The sequence below is a fragment of the Panulirus ornatus genome, chromosome 6 (assembly GCF_036320965.1).
Source record: "Panulirus ornatus isolate Po-2019 chromosome 6, ASM3632096v1, whole genome shotgun sequence".
Classification (NCBI taxonomy): Eukaryota; Metazoa; Arthropoda; class Malacostraca; order Decapoda; family Palinuridae; genus Panulirus; species Panulirus ornatus.
The window spans coordinates 48777195-48795756 of NC_092229.1; the positions used below are offsets into that span (position 1 = coordinate 48777195).

An 18562-nucleotide genomic window follows, 5' to 3' on the forward strand; every position below is an offset into this window, starting at 1 on the left:
CCCCTCCCCCTCCGTTTTCTTTCCAGATTCCACCAGCTGCCCTTCCTTGACCTCGTCTTGCCTTCCCTCCCGATTCAAACCCCGGTTCTTCTTGGAATTTTCTCACGCGCGTTTCGAGGTGACCCCGGGTCAAAAAGATGGCGGGGTTGACCTTACCGGCGATGGCGGTGACCTTGCTCGCCTGGACGACCCTCGCTGACCCCAGCAGCAAGAAGGTGAGTGAATGAGGTCAAAGGGTCAGTGCTTCTAATGAAGCTCCCCCCTCACTGCGAAAGAAACTACGTAAGGTTAAGTTTTGTGGAGAGAGAGAGAGAGAGAGAGAGAGAGAGAGAGAGAGAGAGAGAGAGAGAGAGAGAGAGAGAGAGAGAGAGAGTTGAATGAGGTTTTCTTGTGATGTGTTCATGAGAAACGACATTCCTTGCTTCGCACATCATTTGAACAAGAAACTTGGTGTGTGTGTGTGTGTGTGTGTGTGTGTGTGTGTGTGTTTATATGCACGTGCATATAACAGACCGCATGACGGTCTATGACGAGGTTATGTCCTGGAGGACAGGACATGGGAAGGACAGATAACAGAAGACCTGATGGTCTATGACGAGGTTATGTGCTGGAGGACATGGTAAAGACAGATAAGAGAAGACCTGATGGTCTATGACGAGGTTACTTGCTGGAAGAATGACAGATAGCAGAAGACCTGATGGTCTAGGACGAGGTCATGTGCTGGAGGACATGGTAAAGACAGATAAGAGAAGACCTAATGGTCTAAGACGAGGTTACTTGCTGGAAGAATGACAGATAGCAGAAGACCTGATGGTCTAGGACGAGGTCATGTGCTGGAGGACATGGTAAAGACAGATAAGAGAAGACCTAATGGTCTAAGACGAGGTTACTTGTTGGAAGAATGACAGATAGCAGAAGACGTGATGGTCTATGACGAGGTTATCTGCGAGAGGACATGGTAAAGACAGATAACAGAAGACCCGGTGGTCTATGACGAGGTTATCTGATGGAGGAGACAAGTAATGATCTAAATTTCAAGTCTGTATTGATGAAGAAGGGACAGTAAATCGTAATGCTCCTCCTCCCCCCAAACCCGACACCCACCCACCTACCAATACATATTCAATTGAACCCAAAATGAATGCAAAATACAGAATGGGAAAATAGATTGTGTGTGTGCTGGCTTGATGCCAGTTGTTATCAAATCATGGACAACACAGTGCGGGCTTCCGTGGTGTAGTGGTGAGCCTCGCGCTGATCATGTTTCGGGCAAGCGTGGGTTCGTAACCCGGGCGCGGCGGTGGGCCCACAGTCAACCCAACTGTTCATCCTCCAATCGGGAATGGTCGACAAATAGGTACCGGGCTTATATGAATAAATAAATAAATAAATAGACGGTTTACTGGATGTTAGCAGCCATTTGGCTGAAAATACACACTTGAGGTGTTTAAAGATTTTACAAAACAATGAGGTGCCAACTAATCATACATGAGTTTAAGATTTGTGTGAGCTGGCCACCTCCCCACTTTGGATAAGTGTATGGATGGGGAGTGTGTGTGTATACATAGACAAACAGGAGTAAAGACATGGTACTTATACACAAGGTTAAGAGACGGGGCAACACAAGTGTAAAACTCTCTCCCCCGTAACACACACACACACACACACACACACACACACACACACACACACACAGGTGTGGTTATAAGGATGGGCTGAGGAGTCATGAGCCAGGAGAGAGAGAGGAGAGAGAGAGAGAGAGAGAGAGAGAGAGAGAGAGAGAGAGAGAGAGAGAGAGAGAGAGAGAGAGAGAGAGAGAGAGAGAGAGAGAGAGAGAAGCGACATTAAGGAAACTGCTAGCCCCCACAGACGGGCCCAGATGAGGTTCCCTTTTATTCCAATCGTCCATATTTTCCTGTTGTTTACTGACGGCCGGGACGGACGGGCGACGGAAGGGAGTGAGGGAGTGCAGGACTTAGGAGAGGGCAAGGGGAGAATTAGACTCGGGAGTGAGGTGGGGAAGGGGAGAAGAATAGAACCCAGACAAATGGTGTGGGACATTTTTACAAAAAAAAAAAAAAAGAGAGAAAAGGGCCCTGAAAGATATTCCATTCTAATATATAATAACATAAAAAAACAACAACAAAAGCAATGATACATAAGAAATAGAGAAAAAACAACCTAGAAGATGGGATTTCTGAAGGAGGACAGAGACGAAGAGTGGTGTAAGGTGTCCAGATGTATTCTGTTACCCTTTTATAATAACACATCTTATCCTCACCGAGATGATATACCAGACACTGACTCCATATCCTCTATACTACCCAATCCTCTATACTACACTATCCTCTATACTACCCAATCCTCTATACTACCCAATCCTCTATACTATCCTATCCTCTATACTACCCTATCCTCTATACTACCCTATCTTCTATACTACCCTATCCTCTATACTACCCTATCCTCTATACTACCCTATCCTCTATACTACCCTATCCTCTATACTACCCTATCCTCTATACAACCATATCCTCTATACTACCCTATCCTCTATACTACCCTATCCTCTATACTACCCTATCTCTATAACTACCTTTCTCTATACTACACCTATCCTATCCACCCTATCTACGTTCTTCAGAATCTTAATTCCTCCTCCTAAGGAATATATAGTATAGGAACCTTCTCACTGTGAAGGATATCATCCCAAGTGATCTTCTGAATATAGGAATCTTCGCACTGAGGAGAATATCACCCCACGTGAAGGATATGATCCCATGTGATCTCCCATGGTTTATTTACATGGTACTGGCTACCATACCCAGGCAACACATACCCTTCAGACCTGACGAAATATAATGTCTTCTTTTCTTCCTGTTTCCCTTTAATATATATATATATATATATATATATATATATATATATATATATATATATATATTATATATATATATATATATATTCCTATGAGTCCACGGGAAAATGAAACACGTTAAGTTCCCAAGTGCACTTTCGTGTAATAATCACATCATCAGGGGAGACAAGAGAGAAATATGTCAGTTGATATACATCGAATATATATATATATATATATATATATATATATATATATATATATATATATATATATATATATATATATATATATATATATATATATAATTTTCCGCCACTGATTACTTCAGCTCACTGAAAATGACCAGCGGGATATTAACGTCCCAGCACAAGACATTCACAGTCTCCTGTGGGCCAAATACATTACAGTCTAATATGCAGTAAAGTCGAATTTGACAAGTATATTGTACAGTAAAGTAGACCGAACAATGGGACCGTTGGTTAGCTCTGAGTTACGACTTTCAGTGTCTGCGGCAGCCGTTATGGTCGGGCCTCCTAACCCAACAGACTAACAACTCCGCCCATGATTATGCGAGTGAGTGAGTGGGGAGAAGTGAGTGAGTCGGAGGAAGGAGAGAAAAAGGAAGCTAAACTTGTCATCAGAGCCGTCAAGAAGGATGGTAATCCCACACGAGAAAAAAAGAAAATGGCTCAATTGCGACGCGATGGCCCCTTGAACTTCCCTGACTTGCAGTTTGGTCATTTCCATCAAGAAATCTCGTGTTTACCTTTTCCTCCCGAAGGTATCTGCGAGTCACAGTTACTTCACAGGTTACCCGTCAGGGAACAGTGTATAACGTAACGCCTCTTATGTGGTTCTAGAGTAACATCAGGGTTCATTTACCCTCCCCACAACAACACATCACTGGTGTTCGACTGTTCACTCCCCCCCAACCACAACACTGGCCCCACAACACCATTCGACTGTTCAGTACTCCCCCCCAACCACAACACTGACCCCACAACACTGGTGGTGTTCGACTGTTCACTCCCCCCCAACCACAACACTGGGCCCACAACACTAACACTGGTGTTCAACGGTTCACTCCCCCCCAACCACAACACTGGCCCCACAACACCATTCGACTGTTCAGTACTCCCCCCCAACCACAACACTGACCCCACAACACTAACACTGGTGTTGTTCGACTGTTCACTCCCCCACAACCACAACACTGACCCCACAACACAACACTGGTGGTGTTCGACTGGTCGTTAATCCTCATCTCGCTCCTGGGGGGTAACAAATCCATAATCTTACCCAAGACGGAAAATACTTACCCCTCGGGCCAGTATTACCCTCTCTCTCCCCCGAGGTCTATTACGTACACACACCTAGCAATCACGAACAATCTCCTTGCGTTCATCTCGGGTGAAAATTGCCTTGGGTATGATAGATGTACAGCCAAACCACTGCATACGTTTTGGTTCGCAATGCCTCGCTTCGAGTCTTCACACGTTCCCTTTACAATGCCTCCGTTACAAAACTGTGCAAACACACAGCGATCGTTTCGTAATATACTTTGAACAAAGGCGCCCCCTTCCCTTTACTGAAATCCCATACACAACCGGCTCACTTCACTCGCATCCTCGTCTCTCTCTCTCTCTCTCTCTCTCTTCAGAATCTCACGTATGCTAATCACCAGACCCCCCCCCCCCCACACCCACCATAATTAACCACAGTCTTGAGGAAGTGGCTTTAAACCACATTCGCCATGACCCACCAGTGACCTGACCAAGGACACAGAACCACAAGCAGCAGCTCCTCCCTCCTCGTGACCTGGGGGGTGTCTCATCAAGACAACACTAATGATTACCCAAGTCTGACACAGTCTTTGTTTTGATGGCACGGTGAGGATTCTGACGTATCCGACCTCGTTCTTAGGGTATCTTTCCGTCACAGTCTCCACTCTTGTGTGTGTGTGTGTGTGTGTTGTGTGTGTGTGTGTTGTGTGTGTGTGTGTTGTGTGTGTGTGTGTGTGTGTGTGTGTATGTGTGTGTGTGGTGTACGCTAGGGGGTGAACACCGATGTGAGGAACTCTCTTGCCTTTCGCTAGAGCGAGGGGGTTGGGGGGGGAGAGGAGGAAGAGAGGAGGGGAGGGGAGGAGGGCTGGTTTAACGCTTAACGATCACACACACACACACACACACACACACACACACACACACACACAGACACGCACCTTTGGTTTGCAAATTCGTTCTCGGGGTTTTTCGTCCTCTGGTATCTCTGTCGTTGTGGAGGGCAGGGGAGGGTTTACCAGCTGATCCTGTGTGGATGGAGTACGTTGTCTTGACTCTGTGTGTGTGTGTGTGTGTGTGTGTGTGTGTGTGTGTGTGTGTGTATGTGTGTGTGTGTGTGTGTGTGTGTGTGTCTTGCGAGGTCATTTCGCTGAACAAAGACGTCTCTGTTGTCTCGATTTCCAGTTTTACTGTTTGTCTCTTCAGCTATCTTTACTCTCTCTCTCTCTCTCTCTCTCTCTCTCTCTCTCTCTCTCTCTCTCTCTCTCTCTCTCATACTCTCCAGGTGTCTGTGTGTGTCACTGTCTGTCTGTCCGTCTGTCTGTCTCTCCTCGACCAGCCCGTCACCGTACAGCCACAGGGCCATGGATGTTCACTGCCTCCAGCCTACAATGAACCAGTCTCGGGCAAAATGTTCTTTATAACATCGATCCTCACAAGCCTTTGGGTCGCCTTATAAGAGGAGGAGGTCGGAATGGCTCTGGGAGGGTAGCTCTACCTTAACCAGTCCTTCAGGACAGGGGGTTCACTACAAGGGCCTTGGTACAAGGGTCTCAATACAAGGGCCTTGATATAAGGGCCTCAATACAAGGGCTTCACTAGAAGGGCCTCAATACAAAGGCCTCAATACAAGGGCTTCAATACAAAGGCCTTAATACAACAGCCTCAGTACAAGGGCTTCACTACAGTGGCCTTAATACAAGGGCCTCAATACAAAGGCCTAAATACAAGGGCTTCAATACAAAGACCTTAATACAAGAGCCTCAATACAAGGGCTTCACTACAATGGCCTTAATACAAGGGCCTCAATACAAAGGCCTAAATACAAGGGCTTCAATACAAGGGCATCACTACAATGGCCTCACTGCAAGGGGGCAGAAGGTGGAATCAACAGACCCCCTAATCTCGTCTAATCTGGTTTAGTCTGCATGGCTAAAAAAATATTCTTGTTACTCTCTCTCTCTACAGTCCGGGTGGACTGGAGAGAGAGAGAGAGAGAGAGAGAGAGAGAGAGGAGAGAGAGAGAGAGAGAGAGAGAGAGAGAGAGAGAGAGAGAGAGAGAGAGAGAGAGAGAGAGAGAGAGAGACTCCCTTTACTTTGCTATCATTTTCATTTTTTTTAACTGCATTTGAGGGGAGCTCGTTAAGACTAGACCACCTCATTTGGACCTTCAGGCATCTGTGTGGCTCTCTCTCTCTCTCTCTCTCTCTCTCTCTCTCTCTCTCTCTCTCTCTCTCTCTCTCTCTCGTCCCATAATGGACAAGACACCACCTATTCTTCTCCACCTTCCTCCTCCCTCCCTCACACACACACACAGAGGAATTTTAACTCTTGGCTCCCGAGATCCGATCTTAGAAAGTTGTCAAACGAGTTTCTTTAACCCTTGAAAGCTTTCAAAGCCCTTCTAAGACTTCGGCAATTTCCCGTGTAATATGAAATTTCTGACCAAGTTTTCGCCCTAGGTAGGTGTCTACTCCGTTGGGATAAAGACATTTTCTCAAGTGAAAAATCTGATATGTATGGCTGCTCTCTTTCTCTCTTCATCTCCGTGTTTGAGTTATTTTTTTCTTCTTTCCGCTGGTGTTTTAGCGAATATTTCCTGTGAATCCTTAATGTGTGTGTGTGTGTGTGTGTGTGTGTGTGTGTGAGAGAGAGAGAGAGAGAGAGAGAGAGAGAGAGAGAGAGAGAGAGAGAGATAGTTTGTGAATGAAAGCGACAGTGGTACGGAGGCAAGGAAAGAAAAAGAATGAGAATGAAAGCGAGGCTCAAAACGTTCAGTACAGACAGATGGCGCTTCCTGTTAGGGCGAATCATTAGATGAAGTCCGGGTGTTACCGGACTCCGCCTGCTCGGGGTTTACGCTGCGAGAGGGGGGGAAAAGGTCACCTTTGCTGAGACTCGTATCCTCGGGAGCAGTATGTACAGTCTAGACCGATAACTCATCACACCACGGAGTCTAGATCTCCCTGCTACTGGACGTAGCGCAGCTTTGGATTGCAAGAGCCTTCAGAAAAGTCCTAGGCAACACCAGGACTCTTTCCTAGAAAGGGTTGCCAGGTCAATTTAAATAAGTAAATACATTACTAATGTTCGGGACTTTTTAAGAAAATGGCATAACACTGTACTTTGTCTTGAATATTCTCGTTTCATTATTGTATCGTGGGTATAGTAGGAATTATATATATATATATATATATATATATATATATATATATATATATATATATATATATATATATATATATATATATTATCCCTGGGGATAGGGGAGAAAGAATACTTCCCACGTATTCCCTGCGTGTCGTAGATGGCGACTAAAAGGGGAGGGAGCGGGGGGCTGGAAATCCTCCCCTCTCAATTTTTTTTAATTTTCCAAAAGAAGGAACAGAGAAGGGGGCCAGGTGAGGATATTCCCTCAGTGGCCCAGTTCTCTGTTCTTAACGCTACCTCGCTAACGCGGGAAATGGCGAATAGTTTGAAAAAAGAAAAAATATATATATATATATATATATATATATATATATATATATATATATATATATATATATATATTGTTTTCATTTGTTTCATTATCATTCTTATCTCGTGTTTCTTTCTTCTTTCCATTCCTTCACCATTTTGTCAGTCTACTTTACCACCTATCCTCATTATCCCCTACTTTACCTTCAAATATTACTCTCACACTCTCCTTTCCAATTCTCCCTTCGCTCATACCGCCGCCTCTCATCACTTCCCATTACCCCTCTCTCACCACCTCTCACACTCCCCTTAAAGGTACAATGGCCAGGGAAGTCGGCCGGACGCATTTCCCCAGAATTTTTGAACTAATTTTCCTGAAGAATGGAATGGTAACGCGACGGCTGTACTCCCGTGTGACTTTGACCTACACGCAGGACAATGGTGCGGCTGAAGAGCGGGGGACAAGTGAAGGCTTTGACTACACCCTAATGGTTCCAGTTGAAGGACGGGTCGTTATAACTATGGGTCGTACTGCATCGTGCGCTGAGGTCGTGCCGTTGCGCTTGAGGGATCGTACCGTCGTGCTGAAGTATCGCATCGTCGTGCTCGAGGATCGTACCATCCCTGCTCAAGACGTCTGAATGATAGAATGGACACTAAATGATCAAAACACTGAGAAGGTCGGGCATAAGGTTCTAGTCTTCTTCTAAACCTTATCCTTCCACCTTCCCACTTTGTGGGCAACATTTTCCATTTTCTCATCAGTGCCATCAACTAGTTTGTAATTTCTTTCCGGTTCTTATCACGACTTTTCCAAGCTTCTACGTATGATTCAATAACTGTCCAACCTCATCCATGATTTCCAACCGATCCTATGGGATTCATATTCACCTGATTGACTAAAGAGGAATTATTGCTTATCAACAAAAGGCAAATATGATTTCATACCGCGTTGATTAGCTGAGGCAAACGCGGACTACATTTCATTTTCAAATCCATCGGATTCAGAGAGAGAGAGAGAGAGAGAGAGAGAGAGAGAGAGAGAGAGAGAGAGAGAGAGAGTTGCATTTAGTATATTGTTGCTGTTTCTGGTACGTTCGGGCTGGAAGCTGCATTCAGCGAGAAATTGGTTCAATTTGCATGTCAGTTTTGATGCGGGGAAGTTCTACAAAACAAATGTCTGGCTGTCATCGGAGTTACAGGGTGAAACAGCCACAGAAGTAATGCACACTGGATTTCCTATCAACATTATCAGGGGCCTTGGTGATAAAGTCCCAATCTATTTATTCAAAACGATAATTTGAAACATTTTGTCGAGATCGCAGAATATTTTCTATCTCGCCTCTGCTGATAGGATGGGTGATGGCGTGCGTGTTTATGACACTTTAAACAACCGAGAGGATTATTCATTCTTGTCTTTCACTCATTCATGTTAACTCTCTCTCCCGTCTCTCATTCCTTCTTCTTTTCTTCATCATCGTGTTCTTGTTTTTCTTTTCTTTTTTCATTCTTCCAAGTCGCTTTAGCTGTTTCCTACCTTCTTCCTCCCTCTTAGGTGGACTCGAGGCACTCATGCCTATCCCATGGAGTCACTGCAGCCATCAGCTTCATTGCGAAATTGCGACCAATATCCAGATCATACACTTACCGTGGAACGACGTCGACATCCTTTAACCTTTTCTATACACCGGCTGTCCCATCCCTTCTTCGTCTAATACATGATTTCGATCTTTGCCTATCCATAACCTGATATGGAGTCTCTTTTGATGGGACTGAAGTTTGTTGGGATGGGCGGTATTTCAACTGAAAGGATAAAAATCCCGAGCTGATATTTGCGATTCCACGAGGTAAAGCGTTTGGGTGCGTCCAGTAACGATTTGCGATGATGATGTGTGACAGGCAAACGGGGTACGTCGCTGACGGGGAGCTGTCGTCTGTGGACTGCTGGTGAAAAAGATTTTATTCTGACGGAGATTGACGTGAACTGTGTGTGTTCTCTGGGGGAAAATGACGACAAAGACAGACTCTTTAAGGGCCATGCTAAAAATGCTGTCTTTCATTTAATGTACATCACTTGCGAAAGGAATTATGTGCTGCATATTGCATCGGGAGTCATGATAAATTTTTTGTATTCTCAAACACACACACATTATATATATATATATATATATATATATATATATATATATATATATATATATATATATATATATATATATATATATATATATATTATAAAATGGAGATATAAATTAGATCTTTCTCTTCCTAAAGCTGGCAGTATGTTCGGCAGCAGCGGATGTTGTCAGACGACAAATAACGTTTACACCATTAACATACTTTGTTAAATCTCTCTCTCTCTCTCTCTCTCTCTCTCTCTCTCTCTCTCTCTCTCTCTCTCTCTCTCTCCAAAGGGGTTAAGACAGTCAACTCTCTCTCTCTCTCTCTCTCTCCAAAGGGGTTAAGACATAGTCAACTCTCTCTCTCTCTCTCTCTCTCTCTCTCTCTCTCTCTCTCTCTCTCTCTCTCTCTCTCCCACAGCACAGGAATTTTTATCAACCCTCAATCTTCCAAGACGATATATCCCGAAAATGTTGTCAAGGAAGTTCCCTTTGAGGCTTAAAAGCTTTAAGACCCGCTAGACTTTACCCAAGCACTTATGAAATACGAGTTTTTGACAATTTACAATCATGGGTCTCTCTTATATGAGATGTATTTTGATAGGGAATATCTTACGACTGCGAGTTCTTGATTCATCCTTATCTTGATTTTCTTTTTTTTTTTTTTGTTTATGTATGGTAAACATTTCGTGAGAGAGAGGGAGAGAGAGAGAGAGAGAGAGAGAGAGAGAGAGAGAGAGAGAGAGAGAGAGAGAGAGAGAGAGAGAGAGTACAACTGAGCATCTGAATACGAGTGTCTGAATCAAGGTGGAAGTGAGAATTGGTGGAAAATGAACGGGAAATGCAAAATGCAAGCGAGGTGGACTGAGAGTGGACCTAAGAATGGAAGAGAGAAATGTGAATATGAGAACGAGCATGAACGGGTGAACAAGTCACAGTGAAAGCAATGGTGGGATGAAGAGAGGGAGGGAAAATTTCTGAAACGACCCCACCAAAAAACAGAAAAAAAAGAAGAGAGCATCTATATCAGGGATTAAAATATAATCGTGGGAATGAAATAATCCCAGAACCTTGTGTGAAATAAACACGTAGATATCCCTTCCTTTCACACACAGTCCGAGGCAGACATTCTCATGACCTTTCCCGGGCTAAATCAGGAGATCATAAAATATTAGAAATCCTTACGAGAGCGGAACAATAACAATGAGAAGAATTCCTCCGTGTGGCTCAAACTGGAACGGACCAAAAGGGGTACATGGCGTATCGCTGTGGCATATTATAATCCTTGCCATAATTTCATTTCGTACACTGTCGACCAGCTGAAACAAACGTATAAATTCTTTTATTGTATATCCATTAGGTCCTGAGAGAGAGAGAGAGAGAGAGAGAGAGAGAGAGAGAGAGAGAGAGAGAGAGAGAGAAAGAGAGAGAGAGAGAGAGAGAGAGAGAGAGAGAGAGAGAGAGAGAGAGAGAGAGAGAGAGAGAGAGAGAGAGAGAGAGAATGAGAGAGGGAATGAGAGAGAAGGAATATCAGAGAGAGAGAGAGAGAGAGAGAGAGAGAGAGAGAGAGAGAGAGAGAGAGAGAGAGAGAGAATGAGAGAGAGAGAGAATGAGAGAGGGAATGAGAGAGAAGGAATATCAGAGAGAGAGAGAGAGAGAGAGAGAGAGAGAGAGAGAGAGAGAGAGAGAGAGAGATAGTGTAGCGTTTAGTATATTGTTGCTGTTTCTGGTACGTTCCGGTTGGAAGCGGCATTCAGCGAGAAATTGGTCTAATTTGCATGTCAGTTTTGATGCGGGGCAGTTTTACAAAACAAATGTCCAGCTGTCACTGGAATTACAGGGTGAAACAGCCACAGAAGTAATACAAACTGGATTTTCAATCGTCAGGGGTTCGGTGATGTATTCCCAATTCGTTTATTCTAAACAATAAAAGGAAATATTTTTTTGAGACCAGGGAATACTTTCAATCTTCTCTCTATACTGATGGTAAAAATGATGCCGTGTGTGTGTGTGTGTGTGTGTGTGTGTGTGTGTGTGTGTGTGTGTGTGTGTGTGTGACACTTTAAACTACCGTAAGGATTATACATTTACACATATATATGCAAATTAGATCTCTCTCTCTCTCTCTCTCTCTCTCTCTCTCTCTCTCTCTCTCTCTCTCTCTCTCACACACACACACACACATGCATTTTTATCTGTTATATTTCAAAAGACTTCACTCATTTTACCAACTTCGTCCGATATACATTTGCCGCTTTCCATACTGTTCACTCTAATGTTTGAAGTTTTCATTTTTCATCTACGTTTTCATCTTAAGTCCCTTCTATCCTCCACTTCTTAATAACCTGCCACTTTTCCATGCGATTTTATGTTCACTTCTACCACCTACTTATCCTCTTTAAACATTCACCTTCTTCCTCCTTCTATTTTTCGTTTTACTATTTTTCTCCTCAGCGATCTTAGTCTTATCTTTAGTAACTCCTTTCTTCTCTAGCTTTAGTTCATTTACATCTGGTTCTTCTTCCCCCTTCCTCAGTTCTTCTGCCGACGAGCTCCCTTAGTTTTCTCCTTTCTCTCTCTTCTTCATTCTCTGTGGGGGATCCGAGGAGGCACTATGTTACCTCGGGAGTCAACCACGGCGACACTCTGGAGCCATCAGACTCATTGCCCAATTGCACCCACAACCTCAGGACATACGTCACTGTGGGACCTCGTCAAGTTCCTTTAACCTTTTCTATACGCTGGCTGCCCCATCCCTTTTCCGCGTACGGCTTGCTTTTGATCTTGGACAATCTATTGGCTGACCTGGTTGCCATAAAATGAATTGGAGGTCGGTAAGAAACGTAGAATTTTCGCCGAAAATGAAAGGAGAAAAGTGAGCTGATATTTCTGACTTTATGAGGAAAGGCGTTTGGGTGCTTCCAATCGGGCCAAGTGATGATGGAGGATGACAGCTGTGGCCACTGCTGACGAAAGCCAGTTTTTTGGGGGGCTACGAAAAGTAAAAAAAAAATCGGATTTCTGGCAAAAGTTCTCTTTTGCGACACTATAAACAAAAGCTGCCTTTTAGGGAATCTTTTGGTTTTCATTCGAGACTGGTGAGAAATGCTGTCTTTTAGGGACAACTCTGACAATTTCTTTTTTTTAAGGGAGCTGACGAAAGACGTTTCTTGGCCCCTGCTGAAAAAACGCATATATATATATATATATATATATATATATATATATATATATATATATATATATATATATATATATATATATATAAACGCCAGGAATGAATGAAGAAAGGCCGCATCCACTCACACATATCCTCAAGCTGTCATGTATAATGCACCGAAATTACAGCTTCCTATTCGCAACCAGGCCCTCTAGACCTTTCCGTGTTTAGTCCCGACGCTTCACACGCCCTAGTTCAGTCCAATGACGGCACGTCGAACTCAGTAAACCACATCATTCCAATTCACTCTACACCGTGCACGCCTTTCACCCTCCTGCATGTTCTGGCCACAATCACTCAAAATCTTTTTCACTCCATCACTTAATTTCTTTTCTCGTTCCCTCCACTTCTGACTTGCATATCTTTGTTTACCTTTCCTCACTCATTCTTTCCATATGTCCAAACCATTTCAGCCCACCTTCACATCTCTCACCCACACTCTTTTAATTTCCACACATCTCTCTTACCCTTTCATTACTTACTCGATCAAACCACCACTCACCACATATTGTCCTCAAACGTTTCATTTCCAACACATCCACCCTTCTCGGCACCACCCTATCTGTACCCAAAGCCTCGCATTTTTGTGGCTGCTGTATATATCTTCCAACACACCCATTTTTGCCCCTCCAGATACTGATCTCTTTCCCACACATTTTTCAACGTTTCAAGAGCCTTCGTCCGCTCACCTTCCCTATGGTTCACTTCTGCTTCCACGATTCCATTCATTGCCAGGTCCACTCACAGGTACCAAAAACACTTCCTTCAATGCTTCTACATTCAAACTCTCCCCAACCAACCTGTCCGTCAACTCTGCTAAACCAAAGAACTTTGCTTTTAGCCACATTTACTCTCGACTCCCTCCTTTCATACACACTTCCAACCTCAGTCACCAACTTCTGCAGTTTCTCACTCGAATCTGCACCAGCGCTCTATCATCAGCAAACAAGTGACTGACTTCTTAGGTTCTCTCATCCCCTACAGACTGCATGGTATATATATACAGATATAATCTAAATTTCTACCCTCTAGCTACACACCTAAGACAAAAAAAAAAAAAAGAACTCAAGACACAAGAAATCACCATCAGTAGAAATCATACAATACATTCAAACTCTGAGTCACACCATCAATGACCTAATCACTGAAAGACAAACTGGAAACAGCCACTCCTCCTCCCTTCTCAGCACAGTGAATACATTTAATGAATTCAATGCTAAGTTAGAATTTGAAAAAAGGTAAGAAATTATGACTACGAAGTGCAGGGAAGTAAAAACTGATAAATGTTTTTGTCAAACTTCCATGTCTCTCTCTCTCTGGTTTACAGAAGAGAAAATTGAAATAATTAAAACTTTTGTGTAGTTCTTGCCGTGGTGAGAGACCATAATACACAAACTTGTGTTCGTGTTCCGCATCTCATAAAGACCAAAATATCAAAACTTTCAACCAACTAACCCAAACTTTCTCAAGTGCGCGGCAACTGATGACAAATTTAATGCTAGAAAAACCGGCGGATTTTACCCAGAATTTCAGCAAGACCTGCAGATTCTTTTTTTTTTTTTTTTCATACACTCGATGTAAATAGAGACACAGCAATTCTTAACCAATACGCTCAGGTTCGGGGAAGCACGGATCGCCGAACGTTTACAACTTCTTCCTTCGGTCTCCGACGGAGCGAAGTTTAAAGATCTATTCATTTGTGCCGAGTCTTGAGAACAGTGACTGGCTAAACCATCACACCAGCGCTGTTCTTCGAGACGAGAATAGTGACTGGCTAAACCATCACACCAGCGCTGTTCTTCGAGACGAGAATAGTGACTGGCTAAACCACAATACCTGCGCTGTTCTTCGCTTCTTGCGGAGACCACAGCGATAAATCATTTATAATTCAAATGAGGTTAGAAGGGAAACTGCTCTTCATTTCCCTTTTTTTTTCACGTAAACTGCAAATGATGAAAATTTAAAACTTCCGAAAGCAATGTCTTCCTCCATCATCTTCAGTGGATCCACATACGAGATACGCCGATATCTTAACGTGCACTTGACGGGATAATGGATGGATGAGAATCACCCAAAACAGATGACTATACCTGTAGACATCATCAGAGCTTATGAAAACCTCACCCAACCATTCCCTTCTTGGTGGTGTGCCGTGATTTGTAGTAGAAACATATGGAATGTGGCGCGCTGTTCAGAATCGCTTTCTGAGGGCCAATTGTCGGGGGGGAGGATGATGTACGCTGGTCCCACCAGCCGGTCATCGCGTCGTCTGTTTGTATGGAGTACATACATTACGATACTTCGACGCACTCCTGTTATCATGGTATGTTTGGAAGATATGTTATAGCATGTCAGGTATGTTCAGAAGCTATATCATAGCATATCTAGTATGTTCAGAAGATATAGCATGTCTGGTATTTCCAGAAGATATATCATGGTATGTTTGGTATGTTCAGAAGATATATCATGGTATGTCTGGTATGTTCAGAAGATACATCATGGTATGCTTGGTATGTTCAGAGTATAACGCTGAGGAACAACGTAAATCTCGGTTATCTACAGGTTCTATCGATTTCCAAAAGCGCGTCTTCTACTGCGTTAAACAGCCACATATTGACCCTAACACTTTAATAGCCTTCCCTACTGTCACCTTATTTACTAACGTAGAATAAACGGGTTCAAAAATGTTATCTCCGTCACGCACACGTCCCCTAGTCTCATTTGACACCAAATACAGAATTCTATCACTGCAAAAACGAAATCAATCATATTTTCCATGTTCTTCCAGAGCTTTCCATAAAATGAGCTTAATATGTCTTCTTTTTCAGTGAGAGTAAAATGCATCACTTTTACGAAAAACACAATTTCGCCAAAAGCTGGTTTACTTTCTTTCTCACACAAATATTTTCCAGGGATCAAACTGACAATTGGTAAAACATACTTAAAAAGGATTTCCTCCTCCACCTAAAATGAAATGGGCTTTGAAATCTTTCTTTCTTTCATACTATTCGCCATTTCCCGCGTTAGCGAGGTAGCGTTAAGAACAGAGGACTGAACCTTTGAGGGTTGAGGGACTATCCTCAACCTGGACCCCTTCTCTGTTCCTTTTGGAAAATTAAAAAAACGAGAGTGGTGGAATTTCAGCTCTCCCTGCTCCCTCCTCCCCTTCTAGTCGCCTTCTACAACTGCGTAACTCAAAGACGTCCACGACGTCGAAAAAAATTCAAGAGTGAACTTATATTTGTAATTCACCACCACCACCATCACACTAACAGTTTCCTATACCGCTTACTTATAAAGATAACACACTAACAGTTTCCTATACCGTTTACTTACAAAGATAACACATTAACTGCTTCCTATATCTTATGTATACAAACACTACAGCGTCCCTTAGAAACAGAAACGCTGAACAGTTCGTGGTGAGCTTATACCTGTAATTTCTGACCATCAACACACCAAAGTATATATCTATTCACAAATGCATTTCTGCAGCATTTTCGTTACTAGGCACGATACGTCGTTTTTCAACTGAAAATAAACATAAAAAAAAACGCGGGACATTGTCGTACGGCCACGCCTCCTGAAACCTACTGGCCAATAATATTCCATCATCCATCCAATATGGCTGTGTAGAGTTTACATTCAGCAGCCAATCAGAGCTCGTGCATTCCTCGGGTATGGGCGCAGAAACTCCACACCCCCAACCTCACTCAAGTTCCAGCATCTGCTGTTTGATGATGGTTGGTTAGCTGAGGCATTAAAGTCATTTCTGGATCTCCATAACCCCATCATCGATTCTTCCTCAGCCTTAAGGGAATTGACGTCAATCGTCCTTTGCACCGAGGGAGAAAGAAATCATCGAATATGTTTTGGCCAAACGCAGAAACTTGTGCGAATTTTACGAGGTACGAGCTGAATGAGTGGGCAAAATTGCGAGAGAAAAAAAAAAAAAAATCTACCGATGTATTAAGATTCTTTTTCCTTTTTTCTTTCTTTTTTTTACCAATGGCCGAGAATGAATGGAACACAAAGCACTGAAGCTATGACTCAACGATTACAGAGCTGAGTTGTGCGTGTGGCCCTGTTCACTGTGGGCAGGATACACTAAGTTACGTTCACTGCCACTAGGGTGCAGTAGAATGGTTCCGCACACTGCCAGGCCACGTTAGTGTGGCCCAACTCACTGCATATTGAGTGGTATGGCCACCTTAGGCAGGTTAGTGTGGTCCAACTCACTGCACATACAGGAGCGTGGCCCCGGCCCCCCCAAGTCACTGCCGGCAGGTTTGTGTGTCCTAACTCACTGCCGGCAAATCAGTGTTGCCCTGCTCACTGCCGGCAGGTTAGTGCAGCCTCAATCACTGCCGGCAGGTTAGAGTGGTTGGTCTCCTGGGTCGCTGGCCTTCGTCAAATCCGGGTCAATCAACTCTCCAGTCATCCCAGACTGTATAATCTAATCAAAAGTCGCCATATGAATATAATATATATATATATATATATATATATATATATATATATATATATATATATATATATATATACTAGTAACGTTTTCACTTTTTCAAAATCTAATAACATATGATGTAGCTCGCGTTCTATATCAATTAGTCGTCTATATTTCTATACCAAATTTCTATTGCACAAATAAAATAATCTTTGTGTGTTATCCATGGCCTCGCTCGCCATCCACATCCTCTGCTTTCCACATTGTACATCACTATACCTTTTCTCCGTCATACTGATTCATCAAAGTTTTTGGTTACTGTTCATCTTTATTTCCTGTATCGCTCACCTACATTTATCTCTCACTTGTTGAGCCTGCAGACCCTCCTAGACTTAGCTGCAGGAGAGAACAGGTGGGGAGATAATTTGCATGAAACATGATAGCGAACTGGACATGCATGGGAATACGTGGGGAAGCCAGATGACAGAATTCCTGATGGTGTATGACGAGGTTATCTGCTGGAGGACACAGGGACGCCAGATGACAGAAGACCAACCTGATGGTCTATGACGAGGTTATCTGCTGGAGGACATAAGGAAGCCAGATACCATTAGACCAACCTGATGGACTATGACGAGGTTATCTGCTGGAGGACATAGGGAGGCCGGATACCATTAGAACCAACCTGATGGTCTATGACGAGGTTATCTGCTGGAGGACGTGGAAAAGCCCCGTAATTGGTGACCTGATGATCTATGAAGAGATTATCAGCGGGGAGGACAAGGGAAAACCCGATAACAGACGACCTAATGGTCTACAACGAGGTTATCTCCCGAGCGAACATGGGAAACACCTACTTGCAACGAGGCTATTTGCTGTAACATCACCCTACACTCCTGACCTCATCCGTGTAGGTGGAGACACTGGCATTACACACGGGATGAGGGTATCAAAGGAGGCCAAGGAGGGGTCAATAAAGGTCACTGCATGAGGAACACAGGATCAGGATGCGGGAATGAGGTCGCTGTATATACACACTACCACGACCTGACCCTGCGGGTGGGAACTCTTGTCAATATATCGGTAAAATGTGACCCCTATTTAGGTGAAAAAAAAAAAAAATGCATACACATTACGATGCTGTGATGGAATGTTAACCGGCTCAAGTGTGTGATA

The 18562-nt window shown here is 43.4% G+C and overlaps 1 protein-coding gene and 1 long non-coding RNA gene across 3 annotated transcripts in view; one reads left to right on the top strand and one right to left on the bottom strand.

Annotated features, from left to right (window-relative positions):
- Positions 1 to 18562, bottom strand: part of LOC139749214 (uncharacterized) — a 228308-nt gene that overhangs the window by 129544 nt on the left and 80202 nt on the right. The window lies entirely within an intron of this gene.
- LOC139749213 (uncharacterized) overlaps positions 1 to 18562 on the top strand; it is a 24136-nt gene continuing 5574 nt past the window's right edge. Inside the window, exon 1 of the mRNA XM_071662902.1 lies at positions 1 to 215. Within this exon, the coding sequence (XP_071519003.1) occupies positions 138 to 215 (78 nt within the window). The 5' untranslated portion in view covers positions 1 to 137. The remainder of the gene's footprint in view (positions 216 to 18562) is intronic.